Source organism: Bidens hawaiensis, unplaced genomic scaffold (assembly GCF_021521415.1).
Source record: "Bidens hawaiensis isolate Kalapana, Puna unplaced genomic scaffold, B.hawaiensis_p1.1 tig00035997_1, whole genome shotgun sequence".
Taxonomy (NCBI): Eukaryota; Viridiplantae; Streptophyta; class Magnoliopsida; order Asterales; family Asteraceae; genus Bidens; species Bidens hawaiensis.
In genome coordinates, this window is record NW_027496285.1 from 19,024 (window position 1) to 31,719 (window position 12,696).

At 31.5% G+C, this 12,696-nt stretch overlaps 1 protein-coding gene across 1 annotated transcript in view; it reads right to left on the reverse strand.

The window, feature by feature from the left end:
• Window positions 1-11,582, reverse strand: part of LOC143588124 (uncharacterized) — a 28,109-nt gene extending 16,527 nt beyond the window's left edge. The window contains exon 1 of the mRNA XM_077069226.1: window positions 10,758-11,582. Coding sequence (XP_076925341.1) covers window positions 10,758-11,582 — 825 coding nt within the window. The remainder of the gene's footprint in view (window positions 1-10,757) is intronic.
• Window positions 11,583-12,696: the final 1,114 nt, after the last annotated feature.

A 12,696-nucleotide genomic window follows, 5' to 3' on the forward strand; every position in this document is an offset into this window, starting at 1 on the left:
CTGACTTTTAGTATGCACGCAGGTGAGTAGAATGAGACAACTGGCTTGAGCGGGGACACATGGCAGAAGAATAAGAGTCTGGCATCTAAAGACCTATTATGTTTTATAAGTTACGTTTTGATTTTGAAAGACAAGAAGAATGTTTTAAGACATGTTATGAATTTATTATGCAACGTTTATGAAAGATTTATATTCCGCGTAAAGTTTTAATTAACTCTGATATTTAGAACTGTGTTTATGAGTAAATCCAATGTCCAAATGTGAGGCACCGGTAACAGGGCCTTACAGAGGGTACGTTTAGCAACACCCGTAAAAATTATGTAAGCAATAAGCTCATGTTATTTAGCTTCTTGCTAGATTTCTCTTCAATATTTATATCATTTAATTTGTCCTTAAAAAAATTGAGTCTAGCATAAAACATGATTTTATAATTAGATGTGAGATTGAGATTAAAGACGTCTGTTCGATAGCTATCTGATTACCATATTAACAAGATATACAACTGCTAAAGTGACTATGCTTTTTTTTAACTACAAAATTCATAAATAAAGATGCCGGTTAGCAAAAGGCTGACCCGTATAAAAAAAGTTACATTGAAAAAAGAGGGTTTTTAAGCCATTAGGTCTAGGTTAAGATAATGTTACTACTTCGACTAACTATCCACGTAAAAGAATAATATAAAAAGAAGAGGGGTTTTAAACTATTATTTTAACCCGTTGTTGTAACGTTATTAGTATTAAATTGTTCTATGAAAATATAATTTGGTTGATTATCATTTATTAATTACTCAGCTAATCGTACATTTAATTATTTGACATAAGCTAAATACCTTTTCTCAATCCATTATATATATATATATATATATATATATATATATATATATAATTTGGTTATTCAATATTACTCTACCATATGTTATATCTTTATATATATCATTTGACATATTACATTGTGTTATTATCTAATCAAATTTATTTATTCTAACCCGTGTTCTACACGGGTCTTAATGTCATATGTCATTACACATGAGTGATCCTTACAAAATTTTCCCATTTCTCTCATGTTAAATATATATTTCTTTTTCTTATTAATAGTTTTATATTTTATCTTTTTTTATTTCAATATATTATTATTGAGTGACATGCGGTTTTCGTCCCTATGGTTTGTTGAAATCTGCGATTTTAGTCAAATAGTTTCCCCTCATCTATCTCACATTAACTACATTTTTCTTTTAATATTTCATTTTCAATTTTTAATAATTCCATCATAATTTCAAAGAATTAATACCATCATAAATATGTTAATTTGTTTAATATAAAATGTATTGCATTAGTTATTAATATTAGATTTTTATAAGTAACCAATACGAAACGGGTAAGTTTCTTTAATTGATTAAAGTATCAAACATTGTTCATGTTAAAACAGTTTAAGATTGAAATGAGTTTTGGTCCATGAGTTGGTTTAAAAAACTTGCTATTTACAACTAAGTTTTGATATAGAAGATAACAAAGAAATAATTTATAGATTATGAATTTTCTAACAACTTTTTATTTCCAAATTGCGTAATGTGTAATTTTTACTGTTAATATGCAAATATGTGATACATTTTTTTTTTTGTATTTCACATTATGTTATTATTTAAAAATTTTACTTATTCTAACATGTGTGCTACACGGGTAACTAACCTAGTATATATATATATACTATATATAATACACCAAACAAGGGCAAATTAAGACACCCATTTTTAAGTTATTTACAACACTTAAAGCATGAAGTACATGTGTAATTAAGGGTAAACTTGTCTTTTAAACACAATTCACTCAACTTACAAGTTTGCCCCCTCATCTTTAACCATATCATGTTTTTAGTTTCAACTTTAAACCAACTTCTCACCCACGATTTTTAAACGACAACAAGTTTTTCATACGTTAATATTTTTGTAAAAATATTGCCCCATAAAAACGAGTATTTTATTCTCTTTAACTTGTATATAAAACTATTATAATTTTTTCTATTGAAAAAAAATAATATGTTACTTAGGGGTGTTCAATGCCGGTTTTGATTGTTTTTAAACGAAAACTAAACCATTAAAAATTAAAACCAAACTGTTATTAACGGTCTGGTTCTGGTTTGGTTTAAGAGTTTAAGCTTTGATAATAAAAGTTGCTTAAAATGATTATTAATATAATTGTATCATCAATTCCAACTAAGTCAAAATATGATACTTGAAAGGATAAAGGAAGTAACAAAACGACTGAAAGTAAACAACCTAGCCGTGAAACCAAGCCGATGACCAGTTTAAACGGTTTCAAGGTTTTAAACCGAACCATGAACACTCATAATTGTTACGTGATTAATAGAGTCCGCGTTCAAAGACCCGCTGCATCGTGTGGGCACTCGTCTAGTATATATATATATGGGAGAGATATTTTGAGAACTTAATGAGTTGTAAGAACTTTGAGAACTCAATTCTAGACCACATATTAAACTAAATGGTATGAAATATGTGGCTGAGATTAAATTTAATTAAAAAATGAATTAGGAGAGAGAATACGTATTTTTGATGATTACACAAGTTTAAATGTTAGTTACACATGTGTAAAAAGTCGATTCGATGTGTAAAAAAATACTGTAATTTTTTGTACATTACACATGTGTAAAAAAAATTCAAAAACAAATTTGTTACGTTGAGTTCTTTCGAGTTCTTAAAGCTCAAAGTGGTTCTCAAAAGAAATCAATCATATATATATATATATATATATATATATATTATAAACGAAAACATAAAAATCCTACGTGTCGCGATGTGGTCGCTCCCTTTTTTTGGAGTCACCAGATTTGCTTAATTTTTAAATAGAGGCTTCTCATCATTTGATCCAAATTTATAGGGATATGTCTTACCAAACCTAGATATTCCTTAAATGGGTTATAACATCTCATTAAATTAAAAATTATTCTCACCAAATTGTTGATGTAAAAATCCTATAAAATAGGATATATTAAAAATTAATATCTTATTTATTTTAAAAAAGATATATATATATTATTTAAATTAAAAAAAACAATTTTAAAGTAAAAAATAAACGGGTTTTGGGTCTCATCAAACCATAAGTATATTATTAACTTTCATGAATATTATTTATAATTAAAAAACCAATTTTATAGTAAAGAAATAAATGGGTCTTAGGTCTCATCAAAACCATATAGCTTTTGAACTGGGTTATAACATTTCATTTATTTGTGAAACAATTTATCATCAAATAATAAGTATATTATTAACTTTCATACAATACAAAAATATAAATTCAAAAAATAAATAAATATTAGAACATATAATATAAAACAACCCCCGTAATACAGGGATAAAAACTAGTAATATATAAACGAAAACATAAAAATCCTATATGTCGCGATGTGGTCGCTTCCCCTTTTTTTGTAGTCATCAGATTTGCTTGATTTTTAAATGGAGGCTTCTCATGCATTTGACCCGAATTCACAAGTATGGGTCTTACCAAACTCAGATATTCCTTAAACGGGTTATAAATATCTCATTAAATTAAAAATTATTCTCACCAAATTATTGATGTCAAAATTCTATAAAATAGAATATACTAAAAATTATTATATGATTTTTTTTTAAAAAATATTATATATAATTAAGAAACAATTTTATAGTAAAAAAAGTAAGCGGGCTTGGGTCTAACCAAACCCAGATAACTTTTAAACCGGGTTATGACATCTTAGTTATTGTGAAACCTTTTTATCATCAAACTCTAAGTATATTATAAATTTCATTACAACAAATAAAATTAAACCCAAAAAAGTATATAAATATTAAATACGAGTAATATAAAACAGCCCCCGTAATACGGGAGATAAAAACTAGTGTGTGTGTGTATATATATATATATATATATAAACACCTTTTTTTTTAAGAAAAGTGAAATGAAGGGTAAAGAATAAATCGAAAAGAAATTTATTCTCTAGTTTTTTTTTTTCATAAAGTAAAGAACATGTGTCGTTATATTTATATTTAAAACTTTCTTTCACTAATTCACTTTTAGTCATGTGTTAGGATGTGCATAGCTGTAAATAAATTCTACGTCAAAGGAACTGTTGGTAAATTGTGGCGTTCACTCGTATAATAAATAAACGAATATAAACAAAAAATTATGTTTGATTAGCTAAATAAACAAACATAAGACTGGTCACCATGGTGAGGGGCTTCGAAGCCCCTCCCCAGTGCCACGTCAGCGCCACGTGTGCACTGGGGGCTTCAAAGCCCCACCCCAAAGATGCCCCTCAATGGTGTGGGGGCTTCGAAGCCCCTTAATTTTTTTTATAAATTTAATAAAACTAACAAACTTAATATAATAACTTAATAATAAAATACAAACTAAATTCAACTAAATAATAAAAATCAAACTTAATTAACCTAAGAAACATAAAAAAAACATACAAATAGAAAAAAAAATACAACTAATTTTCGGCGTCTGAGTCCTCGTTTGCGTATTTTGCCATTATCCTTTCTTTCTTTTTCTTCAAAAACGTCCGCGTGGCCGGATCTAGATGCGAGAGATCCTTTGCGAGGAGCTCGAAGTCCTTCTCTCGTTGCCGTTCCGATTTAGCCTTCTTTCTTTCTTCATGCATGGCTTTGTATTCCGCATGCATCGCTTTTCTTTCTTCATGCATGGCTTTGAGTTCCTCTTTCGAGTGTTTTTTTCCTCGCGAAACTCTTTAAGTGCAAGCTCCAAGTTGTCAAACCGCGCGCTCACGTCGGAACTCATCGAGGATGTCGTTCTAGACGAAGACCCCCCACCTCTAGCCGCCGCCTTGACCCTGTCTCTTCCTACCGGACGTGGCAACTCATCCGGTTCATCAAAAAGAAAATCAGGATCAATCTCGTTTATGTTAAATTGAGAACGAGCATCCGATGCAGCTTGAGACGGCGATTGATCGGCCGAAGTAGACGTTGTTTTTGACCGACCCTAGCTGGGCCTAAACTTTAATGGACAGTTGGGCCTGGCCTAAACCCATAACCCATCTAACAACAAGCCCAACTTAGAAGATGCTTAAGCTAACTAAATAACCCACTTAATTAAGTATACAGGTGATTAACATATATATATATATATATATATATGTATAACAGTTAGCCGTTCTCAACTAAAGAAGAGGATTACGATTAACGGCGAGCGCAACCGAATCCAGGTGAGTTTCTAGCCCCATTTCCTTATTATGTTTTCGGGGCTGTGTGCATACTCGATGTGATAGTTAATACACCTACCTTAAATGGTAAGTGTATGTCATGTATGATTTTTGTGATAGATATTATGTTATGATTGTGAATGAAAGTTTGTTGGTACGTGAACGATCTTCGGATATTGCACGTATTGACAAGGGAGGTATGTATATGAAAGATGAATGTGTATGATATATATATATGTGTGTGTGTGTGTACAACATACGAATATGTATAAATGACTAAAGAAAGAATATGTATGGTACGGGTATGTATAGACAGTATGTACGAAGATGAAGAAGTAAGGGATCAGACCCTAATAATATCTGAGACAAAGAAGAAAGGGATCAGACCCTAATAATATCTGAGATAGAGAAGTAAAAAGGGATCAGATCCTAATAATATATGAGATAGACAAGAAAGGGATCAGACCCTAATAATATCTGAGATAGACAAAGGAAAGAGGGATCAGACCCTAATAATATATGAGATAGACAAGAAAGGGATCAGACCCTAATAAAATCTGAGATAGACAAAGGAAAGAAGGATCAGGCCCTAATAATATCTGAGATAGAATGAACAGTAATTATATAGTATGAAAATAATAAAGTATGAACGTATGCATGAAATTATGTAATGAAAGTAAATGAGTAAAGTAATTATTATGTATCTTCGGATGCGTAATTGACGGTAAGTAAAAGTATTGTATGATGTATGATTAACTAGAACTCACTCAGCGTAGCTGACTTTTAGTATGCACGCAGGTGAGTAGAATGAGACAACTGGCTTGAGCGGGGACACATGGCAGAAGAATAAGAGTCTGGCATCTAAAGACCTATTATGTTTTATAAGTTACGTTTTGATTTTGAAAGACAAGAAGAATGTTTTAAGACATGTTATGAATTTATTATGCAACGTTTATGAAAGATTTATATTCCGCGTAAAGTTTTAATTAACTCTGATATTTAGAACTGTGTTTATGAGTAAATCCAATGTCCAAATGTGAGGCACCGGTAACAGGGCCTTACAGAGGGTACGTTTAGCAACACCCGTAAAAATTATGTAAGCAATAAGCTCATGTTATTTAGCTTCTTGCTAGATTTCTCTTCAATATTTATATCATTTAATTTGTCCTTAAAAAAATTGAGTCTAGCATAAAACATGATTTTATAATTAGATGTGAGATTGAGATTAAAGACGTCTGTTCGATAGCTATCTGATTACCATATTAACAAGATATACAACTGCTAAAGTGACTATGCTTTTTTTTAACTACAAAATTCATAAATAAAGATGCCGGTTAGCAAAAGGCTGACCCGTATAAAAAAAGTTACATTGAAAAAAGAGGGTTTTTAAGCCATTAGGTCTAGGTTAAGTTAATGTTACTACTTCGACTAACTATCCACGTAAAAGAATAATATAAAAAGAAGAGGGGTTTTAAACTATTATTTTAACCCGTTGTTGTAACGTTATTAGTATTAAATTGTTCTATGAAAATATAATTTGGTTGATTATCATTTATTAATTACTCAGCTAATCGTACATTTAATTATTTGACATAAGCTAAATACCTTTTCTCAATCCATTATATATATATATATATATATATATATATATAATTTGGTTATTCAATATTACTCTACCATATGTTATATCTTTATATATATCATTTGACATATTACATTGTGTTATTATCTAATCAAATTTATTTATTCTAACCCGTGTTCTACACGGGTCTTAATGTCATATGTCATTACACATGAGTGATCCTTACAAAATTTTCCCATTTCTCTCATGTTAAATATATATTTCTTTTTCTTATTAATAGTTTTATATTTTATCTTTTTTTATTTCAATATATTATTATTGAGTGACATGCGGTTTTCGTCCCTATGGTTTGTTGAAATCTGCGATTTTAGTCAAATAGTTTCCCCTCATCTATCTCACATTAACTACATTTTTCTTTTAATATTTCATTTTCAATTTTTAATAATTCCATCATAATTTCAAAGAATTAATACCATCATAAATATGTTAATTTGTTTAATATAAAATGTATTGCATTAGTTATTAATATTAGATTTTTATAAGTAACCAATACGAAACGGGTAAGTTTCTTTAATTGATTAAAGTATCAAACATTGTTCATGTTAAAACAGTTTAAGATTGAAATGAGTTTTGGTCCATGAGTTGGTTTAAAAAACTTGCTATTTACAACTAAGTTTTGATATAGAAGATAACAAAGAAATAATTTATAGATTATGAATTTTCTAACAACTTTTTATTTCCAAATTGCGTAATGTGTAATTTTTACTGTTAATATGCAAATATGTGATACATTTTTTTTTTTGTATTTCACATTATGTTATTATTTAAAAATTTTACTTATTCTAACATGTGTGCTACACGGGTAACTAACCTAGTATATATATATATACTATATATAATACACCAAACAAGGGCAAATTAAGACACCCATTTTTAAGTTATTTACAACACTTAAAGCATGAAGTACATGTGTAATTAAGGGTAAACTTGTCTTTTAAACACAATTCACTCAACTTACAAGTTTGCCCCCTCATCTTTAACCATATCATGTTTTTAGTTTCAACTTTAAACCAACTTCTCACCCACGATTTTTAAACGACAACAAGTTTTTCATACGTTAATATTTTTGTAAAAATATTGCCCCATAAAAACGAGTATTTTATTCTCTTTAACTTGTATATAAAACTATTATAATTTTTTCTATTGAAAAAAAATAATATGTTACTTAGGGGTGTTCAATGCCGGTTTTGATTGTTTTTAAACGAAAACTAAACCATTAAAAATTAAAACCAAACTGTTATTAACGGTCTGGTTCTGGTTTGGTTTAAGAGTTTAAGCTTTGATAATAAAAGTTGCTTAAAATGATTATTAATATAATTGTATCATCAATTCCAACTAAGTCAAAATATGATACTTGAAAGGATAAAGGAAGTAACAAAACGACTGAAAGTAAACAACCTAGCCGTGAAACCAAGCCGATGACCAGTTTAAACGGTTTCAAGGTTTTAAACCGAACCATGAACACTCATAATTGTTACGTGATTAATAGAGTCCGCGTTCAAAGACCCGCTGCATCGTGTGGGCACTCGTCTAGTATATATATATATGGGAGAGATATTTTGAGAACTTAATGAGTTGTAAGAACTTTGAGAACTCAATTCTAGACCACATATTAAACTAAATGGTATGAAATATGTGGCTGAGATTAAATTTAATTAAAAAATGAATTAGGAGAGAGAATACGTATTTTTGATGATTACACAAGTTTAAATGTTAGTTACACATGTGTAAAAAGTCGATTCGATGTGTAAAAAAATACTGTAATTTTTTGTACATTACACATGTGTAAAAAAAATTCAAAAACAAATTTGTTACGTTGAGTTCTTTCGAGTTCTTAAAGCTCAAAGTGGTTCTCAAAAGAAATCAATCATATATATATATATATATATATATATATATTATAAACGAAAACATAAAAATCCTACGTGTCGCGATGTGGTCGCTCCCTTTTTTTGGAGTCACCAGATTTGCTTAATTTTTAAATAGAGGCTTCTCATCATTTGATCCAAATTTATAGGGATATGTCTTACCAAACCTAGATATTCCTTAAATGGGTTATAACATCTCATTAAATTAAAAATTATTCTCACCAAATTGTTGATGTAAAAATCCTATAAAATAGGATATATTAAAAATTAATATCTTATTTATTTTAAAAAAGATATATATATATTATTTAAATTAAAAAAAACAATTTTAAAGTAAAAAATAAACGGGTTTTGGGTCTCATCAAACCATAAGTATATTATTAACTTTCATGAATATTATTTATAATTAAAAAACCAATTTTATAGTAAAGAAATAAATGGGTCTTAGGTCTCATCAAAACCATATAGCTTTTGAACTGGGTTATAACATTTCATTTATTTGTGAAACAATTTATCATCAAATAATAAGTATATTATTAACTTTCATACAATACAAAAATATAAATTCAAAAAATAAATAAATATTAGAACATATAATATAAAACAACCCCCGTAATACAGGGATAAAAACTAGTAATATATAAACGAAAACATAAAAATCCTATATGTCGCGATGTGGTCGCTTCCCCTTTTTTTGTAGTCATCAGATTTGCTTGATTTTTAAATGGAGGCTTCTCATGCATTTGACCCGAATTCACAAGTATGGGTCTTACCAAACTCAGATATTCCTTAAACGGGTTATAAATATCTCATTAAATTAAAAATTATTCTCACCAAATTATTGATGTCAAAATTCTATAAAATAGAATATACTAAAAATTATTATATGATTTTTTTTTAAAAAATATTATATATAATTAAGAAACAATTTTATAGTAAAAAAAGTAAGCGGGCTTGGGTCTAACCAAACCCAGATAACTTTTAAACCGGGTTATGACATCTTAGTTATTGTGAAACCTTTTTATCATCAAACTCTAAGTATATTATAAATTTCATTACAACAAATAAAATTAAACCCAAAAAAGTATATAAATATTAAATACGAGTAATATAAAACAGCCCCCGTAATACGGGAGATAAAAACTAGTGTGTGTGTGTATATATATATATATATATATAAACACCTTTTTTTTTAAGAAAAGTGAAATGAAGGGTAAAGAATAAATCGAAAAGAAATTTATTCTCTAGTTTTTTTTTTTCATAAAGTAAAGAACATGTGTCGTTATATTTATATTTAAAACTTTCTTTCACTAATTCACTTTTAGTCATGTGTTAGGATGTGCATAGCTGTAAATAAATTCTACGTCAAAGGAACTGTTGGTAAATTGTGGCGTTCACTCGTATAATAAATAAACGAATATAAACAAAAAATTATGTTTGATTAGCTAAATAAACAAACATAAGACTGGTCACCATGGTGAGGGGCTTCGAAGCCCCTCCCCAGTGCCACGTCAGCGCCACGTGTGCACTGGGGGCTTCAAAGCCCCACCCCAAAGATGCCCCTCAATGGTGTGGGGGCTTCGAAGCCCCTTAATTTTTTTTATAAATTTAATAAAACTAACAAACTTAATATAATAACTTAATAATAAAATACAAACTAAATTCAACTAAATAATAAAAATCAAACTTAATTAACCTAAGAAACATAAAAAAAACATACAAATAGAAAAAAAAATACAACTAATTTTCGGCGTCTGAGTCCTCGTTTGCGTATTTTGCCATTATCCTTTCTTTCTTTTTCTTCAAAAACGTCCGCGTGGCCGGATCTAGATGCGAGAGATCCTTTGCGAGGAGCTCGAAGTCCTTCTCTCGTTGCCGTTCCGATTTAGCCTTCTTTCTTTCTTCATGCATGGCTTTGTATTCCGCATGCATCGCTTTTCTTTCTTCATGCATGGCTTTGAGTTCCTCTTTCGAGTGTTTTTTTCCTCGCGAAACTCTTTAAGTGCAAGCTCCAAGTTGTCAAACCGCGCGCTCACGTCGGAACTCATCGAGGATGTCGTTCTAGACGAAGACCCCCCACCTCTAGCCGCCGCCTTGACCCTGTCTCTTCCTACCGGACGTGGCAACTCATCCGGTTCATCAAAAAGAAAATCAGGATCAATCTCGTTTATGTTAAATTGAGAACGAGCATCCGATGCAGCTTGAGACGGCGATTGATCGGCCGAAGTAGACGTTGTTTTTGACCGTTTGGACGGTCGCGGTGAAGATGTCGGGATCGGATGCCACTTTGACGAGCTCGTGCATTTTTTCCAAATTTCAAACATCCCCATGCCGAAGTGGTGACCATGAAGGCCCTTGTATTGTTTCAACACACCCTCAAGAAGGTCGGCGTCGTTCGTGCCGCTTCCTTTGTTGTTCTTAAGGCGAGTGTGAATTGTGGAAAAGTGGTTCATTTTTAAAACCATTGCCTTCCATTTGTTGGAGACGGAATCATCCCCGCGGTAGCGACCTCGACCCATTATCTCAAAAAACTTACCACGTATTTCTGCCCAAAATATCGCGGTGCGTTTACCGTCACCTAACACCGACTCTTCGGATGAGTCGATCCACGTTTGCTCCAACGCCGCTTCCTCATCGTCTTCCCACTTCTTCCTATCGTACAATTCGGTTGGTGTTTGATCGGCAACGACCTTCTTTTTATGGCTTCGCTTGCAACGGACTTGGCTCTCGTCGACTTGGGTTTCGGGAATTTGGGTTTCGACAACTTGGGTTTCGGGCGTTTGGGTTTCGGGTGTTTGGGTTTGGGATGGCGGAGACATAAACGGCATTGGCATTCGATAAAACATATCGTTTGGAGGCATTGCGGGTACATGTTGGTTGGCAAAGTAAGGGTTGGTAGGGTCATTGTTAGCGAGTAAACTAGCCCACCACCTTTGAGACGGATCCCACGGGTTTGGGTTGGTGTTCGGGTTTTGGTTAGGGTTTGAGCTCGAGCTCGTGTTCTGGTTTGGGTTCGGATTTGAGCTCGAGCCGGTGAAATTTGAGAGTTTTTTGTTTTGAAATTTGATAGTATTTGGTATTTGTTTGTGTATAGAATGATAAAATGAGTTAGTATTTATTATAAAATAAATAGTTGTTTTTAAAAAAAACTAGCCGTTCAAAATGACCGTTGGGGGGGAGGGACCCACCAAAACCCAACCTTCCGCGCCGGCCGTTTGAACGCTGGAATCAACGACGCCCATCGAACAACCACGCCCCACAGCGGTGTTCGCGCCCATTGCCCCATGCCACCTTAGCCCACCCCGCCCCATAGCGTATGGTCTAAAGACTTATTTGTTCAGTTATATTTATTTACAGACCCGACTCATAGGGGGGGGACATGGAGGTCGACGACCCAAATTTTGCTGAACTCAACAATAATTATGCTTTTATTATATAATATATACGTGTCCATGTAAGTTAACAAATGAATAAATGATTGGTAGTTTTTACTTTGTAGAATACTATTCCATCTAGTGAGATGTTCTAGTTTGAAAATTGCATTTCACATTTTTTTTTTGTTGATATTCATTTTTTTTGGATTTTTATTTTGTTTAGATTGGACAACATTTAGAGATGCACAAATCGGGTGTTAGAAAAACCTGAGTTCGGGTATGGAACCGGGTTCAGGTTTGATCGGGTATTAGCAATACTCGGGTCGGGTTCGGGTATAGGCTTAAAAAATCATACTCTATGTACTGGGTTCGGCTCGGGTATTTAATCGGGTCTTCAATACCCGGGTATTTGAATACCTTATTTTCTGGTATTGAAAAAACCCATTTTCCGGGTATTTGAATACCCTATTTTCAAGTATTAAAAAAACTCATTTTCTACATAGATAGTTGCGGTCCTTCTGGATAAAATAAATCACCAAATCGCCTTCGATGAAGTTGATCATCTTCATTTAGTCCCGCGGGTCCTGAGTTCCAATCATCT